The sequence below is a fragment of the Rousettus aegyptiacus genome, unplaced genomic scaffold (genome assembly GCF_014176215.1).
Source record: "Rousettus aegyptiacus isolate mRouAeg1 unplaced genomic scaffold, mRouAeg1.p scaffold_m13_p_20, whole genome shotgun sequence".
NCBI lineage: Eukaryota > Metazoa > Chordata > Mammalia > Chiroptera > Pteropodidae > Rousettus > Rousettus aegyptiacus.
The window spans coordinates 801,197-821,342 of record NW_023416296.1 but is presented as its reverse complement, the minus strand read 5'-3'; the positions used below and the strand labels follow the sequence as shown (position 1 = coordinate 821,342).

At 61.3% G+C, this 20,146-nt stretch overlaps 1 protein-coding gene across 6 annotated transcripts in view; it reads left to right on the top strand.

The window, feature by feature from the left end:
• The window catches only part of ADARB1 (adenosine deaminase RNA specific B1), a 70,650-nt gene that overhangs the window by 18,256 nt on the left and 32,248 nt on the right, over positions 1–20,146 (top strand). For 3 of the 6 annotated variants that reach the window (XM_036238099.1, XM_036238100.1, XM_036238096.1), the window contains exon 2: positions 16,436–16,561. The exons of the other annotated variants lie outside the window; for them this stretch is intronic. Coding sequence is in view for 1 of the 3 variants with exons in the window: in XM_036238096.1 (XP_036093989.1) it covers positions 16,436–16,561 (126 nt within the window). In the remaining 2 variants the exon portion in view is untranslated. The remainder of the gene's footprint in view (positions 1–16,435; positions 16,562–20,146) is intronic. 6 annotated transcript variants of the gene reach the window in all.

Genomic DNA, 20,146 nt, shown 5'->3' with positions numbered 1-20,146 from the left:
GGCCAGGTTATTCTTCATGTTTTAGGCTGACAGGCCTGATTGAGCTTCTTCCCTGTTGGGGTAGAAATGATGGGCCCCACTCTGGTGACACCGTTTCCCCACTAAACAAGTCCCTGTCATTTTACCTGCAGGCGGGTGGAGCCAGAAATGGCTTCTCCAGGCTCTGGAGGTAAAGCCGGGACACCGGGGTTGAAATTAAGCCTCGGACCGCCTGACGGCCACAGGGTTGTTAGCTCAGCGTTACTCCGAAGGGGGGTGGGAGTGGCGACTGAGAAAGCGTCACTCTGTGCATGAGCAGCGTTGTCATTTTATGCCAGACGAGGCTGTCATTGGCCAGCCTTTTACGCATGGAGTCACACCTGTTACATCGGGCTTTTTCTTCACACAGCTCTATGAGCCTTTAAAAAATAACTTGCCATTTATGTTCAATGCAAAGCACTATCATTTACGTAAATCATAGCATGGTGTGCAGTGCAGACATCCCTGGTCTCGCATCTGGGGTGCCGGGCAGGCTGGCACGTCTCGGTCATGGAGGCCCCCGCCAGGTGGTGGAGGGGCTGTGACCGTGGACCAGAGACGTACAGAGGGGCCTGGGCTTCCACGGTCGTACTACGTCTACCATCCGGAAGCTGCTTTAGGCCTCGTCCCAGGTACCGTCTAAATATGCTGACAGGAGGGGCGTGTGGGTGTGCAGAGACAGGAAGACGTGCACAACAGCAGCGTAAAGCTCGTGTGCCCTTCCCCACGGCCAGCTTCTGGCCGCCTCTGCCGAACACCTGGTTTAGCTTCCCTCCAAACCTAACGCTCAGGATTTGAACACATGTTTTAGGAAATCACCATTAAACTGTAAAAATTACTCAGCACAGGGAACTAGAGCCCAGCACCGGAAGCCGACGTGGGGCCTGCGCCCCGTCTTCCAAGGGAGGTCGAATGTGACCCCGGGCCTCCCGTGTAGAGGGGAAGGAAGCATGGAATGCAGTGTGGCTCACTGGGCCTGCGTTTAGCGGGGCAGCGGTGCTGTGTCATTACGCCAGCCCCTGTCACTTACTGTCCCCGAGTCAAATGCTGCCACCAGCTTCCCCGAAAACTGCCAGCTTCAGAGAGCGGCGGCCCATCACCCCCAAACGGCGAAGCAGTTGGCACTTCACCCACTCGCTTTTTGACTTTATGAATTTAATAAACCCAAGTAACGGTAAGATAGCTTTAGCTGTGCTCGGCAGAGCTGCGGCACCCACGGGTCCCAGTGCATCTCGAACTCGTTGCGGCACTGCGGCTCCTGTCAGTCTGGTCACGGAGTCGCAGGAGGCGTCGTCACCTTTGCGCCCACTTGCTGCCAAGCAGCCGCGGTGGGATTCTCCTTCCCGGCTCCATTTCTTTCAGTGACGGCAAGGAGTGGAGGCTGGCGCTCCATGTCCACGCCCGGCAGGCCTGGACGTGTGCGGGGGCGGGGCGGGGGGCCCTACCCGAGGACCAGCCGCAGGGCAGGCGGGACCAGCAGGGCAAGCGGGCCGGGAGCCGGGCGCGGGGCGCCAGCCGTGAGCTCGATGCCGGGCAGGGGCTCGTTGGCCGACGAGTTGCTCTCCGGAATCGGGGCGGTCGTCGGGGTGGGCTCCGTGTCCGTGGACTCCGTGCGGGTCTGCGCGGGCAGGAGCAGGGCCAGCAGCAGCAGCAGCGCGGGTGCGGGCGGCGACGCCATGGCCGTGTGCTCGGCGTGTCACCTCGCTGGCGGTCGGCGGCGTCTGCGGAGCCCTCTCGGAGTCCTGTCTGCTCGGATCCTGCGCCTCCCCGGGCAACTGACGCCCGTGGCGGCTGTTAACGGTTCACGGTTCTATCCGGCTGCGGGTGCCCGAGCTCCCGAGCCCCGCCCAGTCCCCGCCCCCACCAGAGCCCCGCCCAGTCCCCCCACCAAAGCCCCGCCCCAGGCCCCGCCCACGGCACTGCCCCGCCCCACCCAGGCCCTCCGTCCCTAGTCCACGCCCTGACCCCGCCCCAGCCATCCCCCTTCCGCTCCAGCCTGGTGGCCCGGCACCGGCCAAGGGGCCTTGGGGCTCACGCGGGCCGCTTGGTCCCTCTCCCGCTCTGGAAACCCCAGCTTCAGTTGTTCTGGGGACCCGCACGTCCTAAACTTTTTTTTGTAGAAATCTGGGAAGTCCACCTTCCTTGTGTCTGGGAAGTAACATTTTCTGCTACTTCTCCAAAGAGTCGCTACTGTGTAACATCTGTTTCCTGTGCTGGAGTCTAAGGGTCACACTTATCTCCTGAGAAAATCTGGAACCTTCTGCTTTTGGAAGTTATGGCGACCTTCACTCTCTTCAGGGCTGTAACATTTTTCTCTTGGAGCAGAACTGTGTGAAAATTCCGAGCCCTGTGTACTTCATGCACAGCCGCTTGAATTTTTGGGACTCCCCTGTGTGAGCAGCTGGAGCCCCTGCTGGCAGGGGGCCGGGAGGGGAGGGGCCGGGGCTGGGCCAGGCAGCTGTCCCGGGATGGGCCCACGCACACTCAGCCAGGCCAGGCGGGTCTTCCCCAGCGCCCTGAGCAGCACTCGCTGGAGCTTGTGTTCAATTTAACTCGGAAGTGTTGGCAACACCTTCCTCACCTGGACCTGGCTCACTCTTAACGTCCACACAGGGGTTGAAAACGCTCTTGCGTCATACCCTCGGGAATACAGCAAGTAGATTAAAATGAGAAGTTCAGGCTTCCTCCTGCATGCCAGGCACTCAGGCAGCCCGCCCCGCATGGCTACCGGCCAGTGTCCAGTGGGGGGATCCATTTCTACAGAAGAAATTTGGGGTGTGGTTATCAGAAGGAGCAGGATGGATTCGAGGTAGGCAGAGCTGTCGTCCACGGAGTGTTTGAGACGTGACCGCACGCCCCGTGAACGCCCTGTGAGTGAGCAGTGAACGAAGGTGCCTGTCCAGGGCGTGCAGGAAGGGCCCTCGGTGGGCCCGGGGGTGCCAGCGGGCAGGACGTGCCCGCCCCGGAGGCGGCACCCACACCGCGGGCTGTGTCGGGGCCCCAGGGCCAGGGAAAGCTCCCAGTGGCTGGAGTTGGGGCAAGGCCAGCGTGAGAACAAAGTGCGCCAGGCGACAGCCCACGTCTAAACGTCCCCAGTGACGCGGACCTGAGTGAGCGGCCGGCTGCGGGGGAGCAGCCAGTGTCCCGTGCAGACGGTGCGGTGGCTTCCAGGGCGCCCGTCCTCAGGCGGGGAGCGCGCCGCACTCCTCAGGTGCGGGCTGTGCCCCGCGACCTCCTCGCACAGGACGGTGTGGGGTGAAGGGTGACGTGGGCCGGAGGAGCCTGATGGACACGCCTCTGCCAGGGGCTGCGTCAGTGCCGACGGCGAAGGGTCACATCGATGGCAGGGGCCTGCACAGGGCGTGACGAGCAGGGCGCTGGCCCTCTGGTCTCCCCCAACAGCCCATCCGCGTCCAGGGTCTAGTCAGGAGGGGTCTCCGAGCTAATCCCAGGTGAGGGGCTTCCCGCAGCGCGCCTGAGCAGCTTCCTCAAGACCGTCATGGAGAAGAGCCGGAAGGGCAGAGACGGCTTTGCTGAAGCCGAGTGTGGCGGAATGAACTCGTGGGTGCTCTTGGTCCGTTCCCCCCACAGCAGAGGTGTGTGCTGGACTCAGGGACCTCGGGGGAGGGGCAGGCTTTGCACAAAACCCTGACGTGTGGTCAAGTCGAACATCAACCGGGCACCCTAACGTTCCCGCCAGGCAGGTCCAGGAAAGGACAAAAGGCAGAGGCGTAGAGTTTACTCGAAGGGGTCAGAGGACATGCTTGCAGTGTCCCCAGAAGTGGCAGACCGGCAGCCGCGTCTGGGAGTGCGGCCCACCGGGGGGATGTTCCACGAGGCGCCACCCCAGGCTGCAAGGCGAGCGACCCTCGCACCCACAGTACCCGGGAGGCGTTATGGAGGGACAGTCCCCTCACAGCAGCGGCCATCGAGGTGAGGCGCTAGGGACACACGTGGTAAGAGCGTAGCCAAGGAAATTCTGAAAAGCTCTCAAGGAAGACGTGGAAGTGGCCTTGGCAGGGAGAAGGACACGCCTCGTCGTGGGGTGGACGTCGCAGCGTCGTTTAGATGCTGTTCTACGTTAACTTACGGATTTGATATGAGTCCAGTAAAAATGTGACCACAGGAGTCACGTTTTCCTCTTGGGCTGGACACGTTGATTATAAAATTGACGTGGAAATACAAGAACGTGTGAATGCCTCGGGCAGCGGGAGGGGGCGGGACGCAGAGAGGCGGAGCATGAGATTTCTGCCGCATACGAACAAGAACGCGCTCCACGCGGCCAGAGAGCGAAACACGGACGGCAAGGCCGCTCGGGCGTCAGACAGACCGTGGACGCAGCGGGGCGTGACCCCTGTGCGGGGGAAGGCTTCCAAACGCACAAAAAGGTGGTCAGATTGGAAAATAGGGTGAGAATGAAGAAGTTCTGCTTGACCAAGAACAAAGCAACAAAAACACTGTGAGATCCAAAGACAGGAAAATCAGCTCCAAGAAGATCTTTGCAACATATAAATATCTAAAAAATTGCAGAGGAAAAGACCAAGATCCTGTAAGAAAACAGGCAGAAATAATGAATGCACGTGTATGTGTGCGAATGCAAACACACGGACATGCACACGTGCACACCATCACGCGCACACACAGGGCCCACACGTGAGCACTCTGTGACTGGGCTCTGGCCTGCGGGGCGCGGGTGGGAGCTGCTGCAGAGAGCGGGTTCCTGGCGGGTCCCCTCTCGGCTCGCGGGCATTGCCTTTGGAAGAGATTTCATAATGAAGTGGACGGCCCCACCCAGACTGGTTAGGGCCTGGGTCCCCAGCCCGGGCGTCGGGGATGGGGACCTGTGTGCACAGCGCTGGTGCCCCCTGGGCCTGCGGGCCCCTCCCCGCGGACTGCGCCTTGCCCCACGTGGAGTGCTGACTTGGGCTTTTCTGCTGCCTGTCCTCCGGGGTGGCTTGGCGCTCACACAGTGACCCGGACAAACGAAGCCGAGGCGGGAAGGGCGCTCAGGTGCATGCCCCCTAGGTGTGGTGCCGGCTGCCCCAGCTGGGCCAGCGGGGCGGGCGCCCTCCACGAGAGATGGGCCTCACTTGGCCCGGCCGGCTCCGGAACCTGAAGGGAAGTGTCTGACGGGTGGGGGGGACACGGGCAGAGGGGAGTCAGCAGAGCCCCCGCAGTGGACCCCTCGCCGCCCCAGGACCCCCCCGCAGCCTGGCCCTCCAGCGCCACCTCGCTTTTGGCTAAAGGAGTTCCGTCTTCGCAGGTGGCCAGGTGTGCGGTGGTCCTGGCGGCCGGCAGGTGTGCCAGGCTCCCAGCCGCACTGGGCTCCGTGGTCTCGCCGCCCGTTACAGTCCCGTGGGTGCTGCTGCTGGTCTCTGCGGGTCCAGCTCTCACCCCCTTGGCCCTTCCGTTATGTGCTTAGTGCCGGCTCAGACCCACCCCTGAAGCCCTTCCGACAGTGCCCGGCGAACACCTGGGTCAGCAGGGCAGGGAGCGGACACGGGGCTCTCTGCACGGCTCAGCTCGAACCTGCTTCTCGTCTCTGGAAGGCGAACAGCGCAGTGAGTTAAACAAGCTGCCTTTTCGCCTCTGAACTGCATCTCGGCGTCTTCACTGGCGTGGGCTGTTCTGTTTACTTCTTTAAGAGGCATGAATACTTCATGACCTTAATATACATGTGGAAAGTTCCCTGGAGACACATTGTGGCTCTTGGCGGCCTCTCCCGCTCACAGCTCTGGGGCCTCTGCAGGCTCCTCTCCTGCTCCCAGCCGCGGGGCGGGCCGGTCATCCCCCGCAGAGCTGCCCGGTGACAGCCGACTGTTCTAAATGCGGCCTGCCAGGTGGGAGGGGCGGGGCTGGCGGATCACCCACGTTCCTCCCGGTGACCCTCCTGGTGTGGCGTGGGAGAGGGGAGGAGCGGGCAGCCTCTGCAGACCCTCGGCTGCAGGCGTGGGCTGTGTTAAAGGAGGTGACCATGCGTTCACTGCCTGGATGGGGACACGTTTGTGAGGCAGAGGGCCTGCGGGTAGCAGCTGCTACCCCGGGTATGGCAGACCGGGCGTCCCGGTGGACAGGTCATGGCCCCGGTTGTCGTCCCAGACCCAGAGCAGCCCCGGGAGGGTGAAGGGCGACGGGTGAGTTGTAAGGGGACGTGGGTCCCCTGAGCCGCCGCCAGCCACCGGCGAGGGAGGCAGGACTTGGGAGTGGTCATGCCTCGTCGTCTGGCCGGTTCCATTGCCAGGGACGGCCGGGGGCGCAGCCCGCGGCGTGTGGGCCAGGGCCGCCCTCCCCGCCCCCGGCGCCTCCCGCCCGCTCCTGGGCGGGCCCCGAGGGCAGAAGGGCTGGGGCACCTTCTCTGAAGCCCGGCTCTTCCATGGCCGGCGGTTCATCTGCAGAGTGAGCGCCGCCGCGTCCTGGGGTCCTCCCGAGGTGCCTTTAACACCACCCGCCTGGAAGTGGGCTCGCTTCTGCGACCCCGTCCCGGCCCAGTGACCCCTCGTGTGCGTGGCGCGGGCCGGGCAGCTCGCCTGCCGCCGGGCACACTCCGTGCCGGCCTGAGCCCTCGCGGGCGGTGCGCGGCCGCCGTGGGCCACGTGCGCAGACCGCGTGCCGGGGACTGCCGCGCGTTCGGGGTGCTCCTGGGGCCGTACCAGCCGAGGCCGCCGGGCCGTCGCACTCGGGGCTGCGGGACGGGCTCCCTCAGCGAGCACGATGGCCGGCCGGAGGGACCCGCGGCTGCCGTCGTACCAGGTGGCGGCCAGGCCCCAGGACGCTTGGGGTGTGCTCGGTTCCTCCCTGAGGAGGCAGGCGGGCGTCGAGGGGGCACGCGGCGCACCGGGCCAGCGCCGGAGGAAGCTCACGCGTCGGGAGGGTCGGGAGGACACGGGCCTCCGCACTTGCATCACTGCGACACTCCGATGGGGGCCGGGACCAACCTGGGGCGCGCCACGTTTCCCCAGAGGCGCCGGGGCGTGGCCGTCTGTCCCCCGCGGCCCGCGCGGTGGCCTGCAGGGGGCCGGACGCGGGCTCTGGCGGCAGGGCCGTGTGGTGGAGAGCCTTCATGGCAGAGGCGGGCGTGAGCTGAACGGCGTCCCGTTGTGACAGGCCAGCCTTGTCACTTCACGTCCGGTGAGGAGCGCACCCGGGCCCTGGCCGGTGCCGCCGGGTGGCAGAGGCGTGGTCAGTGCTTGGGGTGAGGGGAGCGGTGCTCTCTGCCGGGTTTTATTCTGTCCCTGTGCAGCTCCTGTGGGTGGCAGGAAGGCAGGCCCGAGGCGCCGAGGGAGTGGCCAAGGTGACTGGAACCTGGCCTGCGGGTCACACAGCTCTGGAAGAAGGCCCCTCCCCACCGCTAGTGCTGGCTTGGTGGGGGTCCTCGGGCTGTTCACGGCAGCAGCCACAAAGCGGGGTGGTCTTTGGGGGTGCGCCCTCGGGCTGTTCACGGCAGCAGCCGCAAAGCGGGGTGGTCCTTGGGGGTGCGCCTCTCCCGGCTCTGAAGCTGCTGTCCACTCACAGACCAGCTTTGTAAGGCCCCGGAAGAGGTAAGTGACCAGACACCTGTGGACAGACAGCATGTTAAACTTGGTTGCATTCCTTCATCCCGGAAATGCAAGTCCACACACGTCCGGACATTTGAGCTCACCTGGTGGTGGCCAGGAGACAGTGAGTGGCCGTCAGGGGCCTAGTGCCACCCATTAAAGCTCCAGGGGCCCCGGTGTGCTGTGGGGCCTTTCGCAGCCAGGGCGGCGGCTGGCTTTGCGGTGGGCCTGGGTCACGCAGCCTGGCCGCGTGTGGTTCGCGGGGGGCTGCCGGCGTTCTCTCGGCCGGTCCCCCCGCTCCGGCCAGTGTCAGGCCCGACTTCCCGGCACCCTCCGTGTGATTGCCGTTCTTCCTGGGTCTCGGGCTTCGAACGGGGCGTGTTTACTGCGTGAGTTTGACAGCGGAGGCACCTTTTTCCGTTTGTGTCAGGTAAATCCAAGGACTCTTGCAAAAGTCTTGCGCTCTTTCCGCGTTCATCTGGAAGGCACTGGCTCTGAAATGCCGGCGTGTGGCACACGGTGGGGGGGGGGCCGGGAGCCATGGCCTTGCTCAGGGGGTGAGCAGTTCACCAGATGTGGGGCACGGTGTCCGCCTGGTTAAATGTCAGGGCCCCGGCCTGTCCTTGAGGGGCCTTCGTTTGATTCTTCTCTGTAAAGCCGGAAGCTGGGGCGGTCCATGCTTTGCCTCTGCTCTGCGGCAGGAGCTGCGCCTCTCCACTGGCGGAGACCAGGCCCTCTGCGTGACGTGGGCGCTGGGGGAGAGGTGACACTCCGAGGGGTGCTGGGTAAGGGGTCCTCTTCCACATCTGTCCGTGTCCCCGGGTCACAGCCCCCCCACGTCTAGCTGCGTGCTGGCTGCCCCTCCCCTGTGTACAAGATCAGGCTGGGGACGGGCCTCGTCCGAGGGGTCGGGGGCCCTGGCAGGCCCTGTGCTTTGCTCCCTGCCCTTTGGCCGAACCGAGCCTTTCAAGAACGGTTCTTAGATTTCTGAGTTTCTTTTAAGAGATTAAACATTGTATTCAAAAACAAGTATGCTCACGGTGGACCGTGTGCTTTGCCGGGATGCGGAACAAGGAGGGAAGAGAAGGAAAGGGGACCTGAACCCACTGGCTGAGCGGCAGCCGTGGGTGACGCTGTGTCCGCGTCCTGCACGGCCGTCCTCTGTGCCCGGGCCCCCCACCCGGCCCACGCCGTTCCCTGCATTTCCGCAGGCTTCAGGCCTCTGCACCCAGAGATGGTACAGCTTTACACGGATCGGCAGGCACACGGAGAAAGGGCTTAACTGTCAACATTCGCACAGTTTAATGACGTTTTAGCAAAGGTCGTGCAGCTCCCACGACCCCAGGAGGAGCGGCCAGCACTGCTGGGGTTCTTGGACCTGTCCCTCGGGGAAAGGCAGAGGGCATCTGCGGAGCGCCGCTCCGGCCACTCCTCTCCCAGGGTCGGCCAGGCCCCCTGAGCCCTCGGGCCCATCCTGTGCCGTCTGTGCTCCCTCGAGGCCAGCTCGTGGGCACGTGAGAGCTGGTGTACGCGGTGGGCGTGGGAAGGCCACGGACGGGCGCGTGCCGCGTGCCGGGGTTTCTGTGACGCGTCTGGCCGCCTCCACACGCTCGGGTTCCCGGCACGTCCCTGGGACTCAGGCACACACGCGTCTCGCCGGTCATCAGCCTGCGGCATGCCCTCTTCGTTGCCAGGGACCTGTGAGGGCACGTGGTACTTCCCTCGTAGGACCGACGCATTTTATCTTTTTTCTTTCACTGTAAAATTTAGTTTCTGAAACAAGTGCTGGTTTCATCTAGCTGAGGTGATGCGCATCAGCCCCGGCTTGCCACGAGCACCCCTCGGTCTGCCCCGTGGATGCGCTGCAGGTCCCCCGGCCCCCCGGGTGACGCGCCTTTCATGTCACTGCAGTGACCGCTGGGAGTGGCACTGGAACACGGCGCGCAACACGCTCTGGCCCAGCAGCGAGTGCAAACGAAGGCAAGGGCCCCGAATCTCTCTGCCCAGGGGCGAAGGCTGTCAGTCTGTCACCCGCCCCGGTTTGCCGTCCTTGGAGCTGTCACCCCGACTTTACGTCACTGCCGTGTGTGGTCCGCGTGAGGACCAAGTGCCGCCTCCTGGCTCCGGCGTCTGTGAGCCACGTCTGGGGATGTGTGTGGGCACGGCTTCAGCGTCGCAGTCCGCTTCTCGTGCCGCCTCGGGCTTTCCGCGCTCCCCCCGATGGCGCTGGTCTGGGAATGCCGGCGCCTGCGGAGCGGTGTGTCTGGCGCCGTGACAGGGCGCGTGCGTCCCGCCGCAGGGCGAGCGCGTGGCCGGAGGAGGCAGAACACGCAGCTCCGACCTGAGGCCCCCGCCCAGAGCAGGGCGCGTCCCGGGAGCCCCTCCTGCCCCGTGTGGTCGAGGCCCCGCGCTGCGCCTGGCGCTCTGGGTGCCGCGGCGACCCCTGACCCCCCGTGTCCCCCAGTCTCCATTCCCTTTCCGTTCTGCCGGGCGTCTGCTCAGCCACCTCTCCGCCGAGCGCCTGGCTGACTTTGGACTTGCTTTCTCGGCACGTTGGCTGATACTTCGGCTGGGTCTAGACTCCTGGGATCGCCCAGTTCCCCGTGGAACTCGGGGCCATCCCTGCTGTTTTCCGGCGTCCAGCGGCGCCGGGAGAAGCCGGCATGGCCCCTGCTGTCCCAATCTCTGCGCCCCCGGCTCCCGGCTTGATTTAGGATTGCCTTCGCTCTCGCCTGTTTCTCTTCCGGTCCTGGGCGGCCAAGCTCGCCTCGCGCCTTGGAACACCTCCGGCTGTCCTCGGAGAAGCGGTCTCAGGTTTGGGCCGTTGAGCGGAGTACTGCTCTCTTATTCTTGGGGACCCCTCCCCCCGCCCATCCCGCACTGCCGTTTCCTCTTTTAGTCAACCCGATTTCATCCGCTTCGTGCCGTAACCACGGAGTGCGCGCCCTCGTCCGCGCTGGGACCCCTGTACTTTCTCAGCACCATTATGATTCGTTTACTGGCAGACAGTACCTTTCCTGCCACTTTGACGCGGTCTCGGGAAGAAAGAAAAGAAGGTGTGTACTTTATCACCACTGTGAATTAAAAGTCTTTTCAGGTTACTCTTGGTGGCAAGACCCATACCTCGAACGTCTCTAACCACGGTGGCTCTTTCCAGTGGAAGAATTGCTCGACGTTATCAAAGAACTAGAAAGAAATTAAATGGGCCAGGTCCGTGTGTCGGCAGCGCGTATAAAATCCTTCATGAGACACGTTGTGCTTTTTTGCCATTTTATATTCTGTAGCAGCACTCCATAAAGTTAAAAAGAGCTGGGTAATTTTGTTACACTTACCTCGATAGTGTGTCGCAAGTTAGTTAAATTTCACAGACCCTGAGTCAGCACATCACCAATAAATTAAATGTAACTACCTCATCAAAATCTGAAATTCAAGGGCGGGGTGGGGGGAGGCGCCATTCATTTATTTTGCAATAAGGTTGAAGATGATTTATGATAGTGTTTTGTTATTGAAAAATTATGGTTCCCAAAAGACTGATGAAATTTTCATCGCCATGTTTGCAAACAACCCACATTAAAATAATGTGAAATGATGAGAAAAACTAACATCATAACTGTAAAAACAAGAATGGTAGCAGTCGATAAACTAGTCCTCGCTGGTAACAAACTGTCTTTTGGGAGGCCCTGGGCACTCCTGGAGCACGTGGCCTCCCCCTGGAGCATGTGGCCTCCCCCTGTGGGCATGTGGCCTCCCCCTGTGGGCGTGTGGCCTCCCCCTAGGACACGTGGCCTCCCCCCTGCGGGCGCGTGGCCTCCCCTCGCAGGCGCGTGGCCTCCCCCTAGGACACGTGGCCTCCCCACTGCGGGCGGGTGTCCTGCGAGCCGAGGGAGCCACGTGTCTCTTGAGTGAATTAGACCTCTGCCAGCACTAGTTACAGCCCAGCTTAGGTTATGAATTCCAAATCTTAGCGCCCTGTAATAATTCACTCTGTAGTTTACCGTCAACGAGCCGCAGTTGTATGGAACAGAGAAAGGCTGTAAGATTTTCCTGGTTAAGTCCCAAGGAGGGGACTGGGCTGTGGATCCGTTCGCAGCCCCTGGGGGCCGTGCAGGCTGCCAGCCGTACCTTACACTGCGAAGGTGCCCTGGGCACGCAGCGCCCGTCCTGTACGCAGCTGCGCTGTCTCGTGGGCTGGTGATGCCCTTGGCGAGCGCCCGGCCTGGGCGCGGGTGTGAGGCAGCCGTGTCCCCTCATGGCACCCACCTGGGCGGGCTTCCCGGTGTGGGGACACTCACTCGCAGGGGGGCCGGGCCCCCCTCCTGCCTTCTACTTGGCTCTACTTTGTGATGCACATACTGGCGTCTCCTGAGGGCGCCTTCCGCAGCCGTCCCCACGGGAGGAGGGCACGGGGCCTTCGTGAGCTGGCTCTGTGTTTCCATGATTGGCAGACACATTTGTTTTCATTTTATCCACTTCTTTCTTTTTTTCCTGTTTTCAGATATTTCTCTAAGGCTGAGTGTATTTTTTAGACAGAGTGTCAGGTTCATTGTACTAATGAAAATGTAGGAAAATGCCGGCTTGCGTTGTCGCGGCGTCTGAGTCAAAGCGCTCTTGGATACATATGTCACTGCTGCTTCTGGCCGCTGCGTTATCCCCAGGCCCCGGGCAGCTGTGCATCCTCAGTACGTACGTATGTAACTCAGTCGTGATGTGCTCTGTTGCATAACCCACTGGATTTAAATTTTGTGTCTCTGTTTATAAGACAAGTAGGGCACTAACTTTTGGTTCCCGTCAGACCTGGACAGGTTCACTCCCAGGGGCACGCCCCCTCTCGTGAGCAGGGTCGGGACGCGCCCCCGCCGCCTTCTCCGCAGCCTGCGAGGTCTGTGTTTCTGCGCAGACCATCTGCGTCCACACGTGCCACGTGCTTTGATCTTCGTTCGTGTTGCGTCCGACTCCGCAGGCCCCGTTCCTCCTGACACGTACCCTTCAGGGTTTCCAGGGAGGGCGTGCCCCCGGCGGGCCATCCCGGCCCTCACCTGTGTGAACCGTCACCTGTGTGAACCATCTTCCCCGTTCGCGCTGCGAAGGGGCCTGTGGGTCTGCGACTTGGGGTCGGCAGCTCTGTCTCCCCGCGCGCTCGCTCTCACGCTCGCCAGCTGCCGCCTCGGGCCTCCGGTCCCCCAGCGCGGACTCTGTCATCGCCCACGCGCAGCAGCAGCCACCACGGCCAGGTGCTTCGGGGCCCGGACAGGTGGATTCGTCCACCTTCCCAGCGTCGCACTGTTGACTTCTGTGTGCTGGTCGTCGAATTCCATCCATCCGCCCCTCCGACGGAGCCGAGGCCCTCAGAGCCACCGGCTTCATCGTGTTACTCCGCCTGGACGGCCTGCCATCGAGCCCCGCCCACGACGCCCAGGAGGTCTCTGCCACCTCTCTGCCCCCTGCCACGCCCTCTGCCCCCCCCCCCCGCTGTCCTCCCAGCCTCTGGTCTCACCCCTCTAGCCGCTGCCCGCAGAGCCCTCAGGGCCATGCTTCCGAAACCAACTGGGCGGTTTTTTCTTTCTCTTTTTCTTTTAAATTTCAGTCAGTTTCAAGTATACTGTACATTGGTCAGACATCTATATAGTTTGTACAGTGATCCCCCAAATTGCTCCCTCCCTCCCCCGGCCTCCACCCACCCAACGTAATAATGCTGACCGCATTCCCTCTGCCGTGCTCCCCTCCCCATGACCACCCGTCAGCTACTAATTTGTGCGTCTTTAACCCTTCACCCCATTCTCCCAGCCCCCCAAACCCCCTCCCCTCTGTTCATCACCAAATTGTCCACTATATTTGTGAGTCTTTTTTATTTGTTCTTTTTATTCCTTAGATTCTGTATATAAGAGAAATCGTATAGTGTTTATCTTTGTCTGACTTGAAGACCTTGTAGGTCCATTAAAGCGATATCATTTCCATCCTCTTCCTTTTTATATGTAGGAGTCTTATCCTTTCAGCCGCTCTGTCTTTTGGTTGGAGCACTTACTTCTGACCCACTTAAGGTACTTACTGATAGGAATGTAGTTGTGACCATTCTTTATTCCGGTTTTTGATACATGTTTTTCTTCTTAAAGAAGACCCTCCAACATTTCCTATAATACCGGCTTGGTGGAGATAAATTCCTTTAGCTTATTTTTGTCTGGGAAGCTCTTTATCTGTCCTCCAACTCTAAATGATAGCTTTGCTGGATAAATTATTCTTGGTCGTAGCTCCTGGGTGTTCATCCTGTCGGATGGTTTTTGCCAGACCCTTCTGTCCTGCATCGTTTTTTTTGAGAAATCAGCTCCAGTCTTCTGGTTGGTCCCTTGTAAGTAACTATCTATTTGTCTCTTGCTGCTTTTAATATTGTTTCTTTGTATTTAAACTTTGGCATTTTTATTATGATGTGTCTTGGTGTGGGCCTCTTGGGATCCCTGATTTTTGGAATTCTCTGAGGTTCCTGGGGTTTTATGTCCATTTCCTTCACTAGTTTAGGGAAGTTTTCCATCGTTATTTCTTCAAACAGCTGTTCAACAATTTGATTTTCTTTAGTTATGCCGATCAGATTGATATTTGGACCCTTAATAGTGTCCCACATGCTCCTTAAATTATTTTTATAGTCTTGGCATCTTATCTCTTGCCATTATGATCGTGTGTCCTTTAGATAAGGCATTTGATCCTTTTCTTTATTCACTTCGTTTATTCTATTTAATATATTTCTTACCTCAGATAATGTGTTCTCCATTTCAGACTGGTTCCCTTTTATAATTTCCATTTCCATTTTTATGTTTTTTCTCTTTGTTGGAGTTCTCTGCAGTTCTCAAAAGTTCATTGAGCATCTTTATGACCAGTGTTTTGAACTCTGCATCTGTTAGGTTGCTTGAGTCTATTATTTCTGGCTCTCTGTTTCCTTCTCTCATGCGGTTTCTGCGGCTTCATTTTCCCACTTTGGCTGCCTTTCTGTATCTGTTTCTGTGCGGGGCCTCCCACCCTGCCCAAGCCCTGGGCTCTGTGACTCTGGCTCCGCTCGCACCCCTCCATCCTTCCATGGGGGGCGCCCGTTCTCAACACTGAAAGCAGGAGACGCTGTAGCAGTCAGGGGGCGGGCTCCTGGTGCTCGCCGCCCTCAGCCGCTTGCTCACCTGTCGACCCCTTGTCTTGAGCACATCGAGCCTTTGTGTCTTGAAATAACTGGCGTCTCCAAATGTCAGAGAGCCCGCTCCGTGGGACATTTTTGTGTGACGGTACACTCACGTGATGGTCTCATGCACCTGCAAGGTCCATCCGGAGAGTGCTTACATGCGGGCAGAGTGCAGCCCTGATGTCCGCTCCAATTAAATTACAGCGGCAATGTGGCTTTGGAAGGAAACACAGTTGCTTCGTTTAATGTGCACGGCGGTTACTGGCCCACAGTCTGCCTGGTGGCGAGTGACATGCTCGTTGAATACAGCAAGCCTAGGCTCGCGGGTCCGCGGGGCACACGTCCTGCACGGCCCCGGGTGGCGGCGGCATCGGACCTCCCGTGTTGACAGACCGTCGGATGTGGACCCCTGGTAGGAGCCCCTCCAGCCTGACTCAGGTGGGGTCCCACTGTTTTCCGGGGGACATCCCGAGCCCAGGGTTTCTGAGCAGGACAAGGCTCAGGCAAGGCGGTGAGCTGGGCCGCAGCCGGGCCGCCCGTCTGCACACGTGTGTGGGGAGCGGGAGGCCACGGAGCCGCCCCCGCTGGGCGCTCTGCTCGCCCGTCCTACCTCTGTCCCCCCTGCCAGGTTGTGGGTCGCCACATCCCTGCCTGTTTCATGGGGGGGTCCGGGCGACGTGCGGGGGGCAGGGTCACAGCTCGGCTGACCCCCGGCTGGCCCGCTCGCCGCACGGTGCCGCACCCGTGTGCTTCCCCCTCGGCCACTCTCCGACCCTCGTGCAGGGAAGAGACGACCTCCTCGGGCTGTCCTGGCCCCCCCCACGCGCTCGCCGGCAGCACGGCGTCTTAGTCCTCCGCCCTTCCACGGCAGGTGGCTGGCCGGCGGCCCTTGCCAGTTGTCACGTGGCTAGTCATACAGCGGGTCCCTAGCTCCATCACAGCTGAGACAGTCCTGGCAGAGCCCTGAAACACCATGCAGGGGACCCCAAGTGGTCACAGCCGGGAGACCGGGAAGGGGCCAGTTCTCAGCCCGGAGGACCTGCTGTGACAGCCGCCTGGGTCGGTCAGTCAGGGCTTCCGGGGGTCAGACACACCTGTCTGCGCTGCGGGCCTCAGTCTTCCATGCCCGCTCAGGGATCCACCCCTTCCTCCCCTCGACCTTAGCTCGAGGCTCTGCGCCGAGGACTTTCCATTTGGATGTCAGGTTTTTGCGAAAAGGAAATGTTAACATTACACATTTGGGTTTTGAAAGTGTATTAGCGACTTGCTAGGGGATGCCGCCCCTGGGAAGTGACATGCGATGTCTCCCTGCCTTCGGCCGGCAGCACGCGTTGGGCCTGTGCGCGTTCGGCCGGGGCGGACTGGGAGCCGCTGGGCGCGTGCGCGTCTCTCGGCCCCGCGCGCACGCGTGCGTCGGGCAGGTGCGTGCGCTAGGCAGGTGCGTGCGCAGGAGTGCTGCGCGCACCCGGCCCGCGCGTCGGAGCCGAGGAGGGTGGTGGGTGTTACGTGGGCATCTTTCCTGCCCTGACAGGTGGGATGAGGCGTGATGGGTTGTGGGGTTCAGTTTTAAAAAGTCGTAGGAGCACATTAAAAGTAAGGTAAACTTGTGTCGAGAGAGCGGATATTTAACGGGGTACTTCCTATCAGCGTGCGTGTCTGAGCGGGTGAAAAGCGCCCAACGTCGGGGTGCAGGAATGCAAAGTAATTGGGTCTTCTTGTGCCGCAGAGTGCAGCCCCCTGGCTTGGGCTCCCGGAGCGCGAGGAGCCGCTGAAGCGCGCGCACGCGGCGCCCTCTCCGCCGTGCGCGCGCACGGGCCCCGGGATCCGCCGGACACGAGCTCGGAGCCGCGAGGTGAGTGCCACCTGCCCGCCTGCCCGCATTTGGCCTGACGGCGAGGGGTCGCGCCTTTTGAAATGACCAAAAGAATACATGTTTGGCACTTTCTTTTGGTGACTGTCACACGACTCAGTCCGCTTTAGAGGAGCGGAGACGAGCCGCGAGGCCAGGCGAGCCCGTCCCCCGCCTCCCGGCAGCGGGTGACGAGCTCGTGCCGGGCGGCTTCCCGCGCCGCGCCCAGCGGCCCGCGCCCCGCAGAGCGCGCCGAGCAGGGCCGTGTTTTCTTCTGGGACGCCCCCCGCCTCCCTGGTCCCAGCAGTGCCTTCTACTCGCAAAGCGCAGGGACCCCCGCACTCTGAAGCCCAGACGACGTCCACGCGTGGCCACCGCGGGGCCCATGCCGCCGTCCACGGCCGCCTGACTGGGCCGGCCGGGCGCTGGGGTCTGGAAGCCCTGGCTGAGCGGAGAGGGTGGCGGCAGGACGGGGCCGGGCGCCGAGCAGGGGCCGTGGGGGCGGGGCGGGAGCAGAGGCAGCCCCCCCCCCCGCACCCCACCCTGGGCGCCCTGCTACCCTCACGCCAGCTCCTGGTGGCAGGAGCGGGAGCCGCCCCGCCGCAGAGCGGGGCGCGCTGGCCGTGAGAGCCATCCAGCTCCGTGACCCCAGCCCGGCGCAGGCGCAGTGCACGGTCAGCGTGGCACCGAGTTCTGAACCCTTGCGTGGTGGTACGAAAGCTCAGCGTTATTTTCTTCCAAGTGATCTGTTGGCCAGACTAACCTGCTGAGCACAGATGGCGCCTGAGGGGGGCACCGTGGCCAAAGGTCACTGAGGTCAAACGAAGTGGCCGGGCGTGGGGCGGTTCTCAGTGCGTTCTCCAGCTTCAGTTGTGGCCCAGCCCGCGGCCTTGTCCGCTGGCCCCGCCCCTCGGCAGCAGTTCCAAAGGCCACGTCGGCATGGCATCTGTTTTGCAAGGTCCCGGGTCTGGAGCAGCCCTAGGTCGGGAGGACTCTGTCTGCGGCTTCCCCTGTGGGACAGGCCTCCCCAGCGCAGCCCCTGTCACTCCGCGGTTCCGGCGGCGCCCACGGGCTCTGCTGCTCTCTGTCCAGGAAGCACGGCGAGCAGCGTGCCCGCTGGGGTGGCTTCTTCATCTCCGGCCACAAGCTGCCACACTGGTGGCCTATTAGGCAGTCCGCGTCCTACCCTGTGAGGCACAGCGTGGACCAGCCCAGCTCCCTGGGGGTGGCACCACATGGAGCAACCCTTCCTCCTTCCAGAAGGGACCAGACCCCCTTTCAAAGAGGACGCCCGGGTGTAGGTCAGTTTGCCCAGCCATCTCGCCCAGGTCCGTGCACGGGGAGGAGGCGCCTCTGTGATGCCTCGCCTGGCGGGGACAGCGGAGTGACTGCCGTGACCCAGCTCCCTATTCACGCAAGAGAATGTGGAGCCCTGGGAAGGAGCGGGCCGTGTGGCCCACGTTTGCCGCTTTCGTCGAGGCATCCCAGAAGCCTCCGGCGTGTTTTCACTTGTATCTCGTTGGCCAGACTGCTGGGTGGCCAGCTGTAGTCACAAAAGAGACTGAGAAAATGCACATGGAACTCTTGTAGCATCCCTGGTGAAGGGGGCAGGGGCCAGGGGCTTGGGGAGGGGCGCGGGGCAGCCAGGACGGGGGGCAGCCTTGGTCCTCTGCCAGTTGTCTCAGCCCCGTGCACGCTCGCCTGTTTCTTGTCCCCTGGACCGCGGACGTCTCCGAGCTCCGCACCGCGTCAGGCGCGTGATGCCCTGACCCTCCCGCCGTCACCCCCTCCCTCTGCACTGGTGGGCCTTTGTCCGGTCTGTCTCTCTGTTTCTTTTTACGTTATCGAAGAAGAGATTATCGCTTCTCGGCCTTTTGGCTAAGACGAAGGTGAAGAACGAAACTCGTTTTGCTCTGTGCCCAGGGGCTGGTCGGTGTCAGACCCGCACACGGCGTCTGTGGCCGCAGGATGATGAATGGCCTTCCCCGGGGAGCCGGGAGCGGTGCACATGGCCGTATCTCCCGCTCCGTGTGCCACGCGGGGACTTCCTGCGGGCCTGGGGCCTCCACGCACTCTGGTCGCCACGTGCCACGCCGCGTGCTGGTCCCCTGAACCGCTGGATCGTGCTGTTCGGTCGGGTTCCACCTCTTTCCTGCAGAGCCGTGGGGATGGTGCAGTTCAGACCCTGGCCGTCCTGGGCCGGTGGCCCACCTCCCTGCCCGTCCCCTCCCCCCCCCCCCCCCCCGCCCGTGTGGTGGGTGTGGCACAGTGACAGGGCCGGTGACGTTAGTGCTTCAGCCTTGTCCGCTCATTGCGGGAGGAACCACGTGCTTCCGTACGCCACTGCCAGTCTGGGAAGACATCCATTCATTCCTCAAATCTGCGTGTCTGCTTTACTTCAGCGTGAGGCTATGACTGTCTTACACAGCTTTCCTGCGGTTCTTGTTTTTGGAGCTGGGTTTATCGAGGCGTAGTTTACGTGCGGTAAAGCGCACCCTTTTTAAAGGTGCGGCTCGATGTGTTTTGACGGGCGTGTGTGGTTGGCACACCTCCATCATCCCTGAGATGCCCTCTCGCCCAAGGAGGTGTCCTGATCTATGGCCACAAGCCTGATGTTGGTGCCTGTGACATTGTGTGTGTGTGACAGAACACCGAGACCACGCGATGAGGGGCAGGCCAGCGCCCACAGCAGGCGGGGCCTGGAGCAGAGGGCCTCTTTGGGTCACGGAGCCGATGGCTCTGGACAGCAGGTGGCGCTGTCGGGTCGCTCTAGGACGCGGAGGGGCTGAGGAAAAGCCCTGGTTTTCATCGCTCCGCTTCTAGGCGTCGCTGTCCTGGACCCCGTCCTGCAGAAACGTCTGGGTCACTGTCACCGTCCTGCAGAAACGTCTGGTTCACTGTCACCGTTGTAGGGGATCCGTGAGGCAGTGTAGGGAACACCTACAGCTGGTTCGTAAATTAAGTTTTATCAAACAACTTAGAAGTTTAATTATAATAAATTGAGTTTGTGGAGGAGGCTTACTATGTTATGGAATTGAAGTGTCGCTTCACAATTCTGTTCCAATCTTTAAAAACTTATTGCTTTGATTATATAGTTCGTTAACATGGTTTTACAGTTCTATTATCTTAGCTTACTATTTCAGTTAGGAAATAATTAAGATAAACTGCAAAAAAAATCAGCCTGTACTATCAAGCTATAAGTGTGTGGTGACAGATTGCCAATTTTAATAAGACTGAATTAACCAAAATGTGTGTTTGAGTGTGTTTGGTCTTAGTTGCCAGTATAAAGCAAGGGAGTAGCTCAAGGATTTAAGGTGGAGATCCGTCCACCTTCCATAAAGTCCTGCCCTGCATCCGTCACCTTGGCTGTGTGGGGACAGGGTCCTGGACGGGTCGGGTCTGGATGGGCCGGGTCTGGCCAGGCCACTGCCCAGGTCCACAGCGTGACCAGGGACCAGAGCCTCCTCCCTGCTCTGTGCACGCAGCCCAGTCCGCAGTGCTGGCATGTGAGAGTGAGGGGTGACATCTGGCTGCTGGTGGCTTGCGCTCTGTGGCCCAGTGCGAGTGGGGACCGGCCCCAAAGCTACT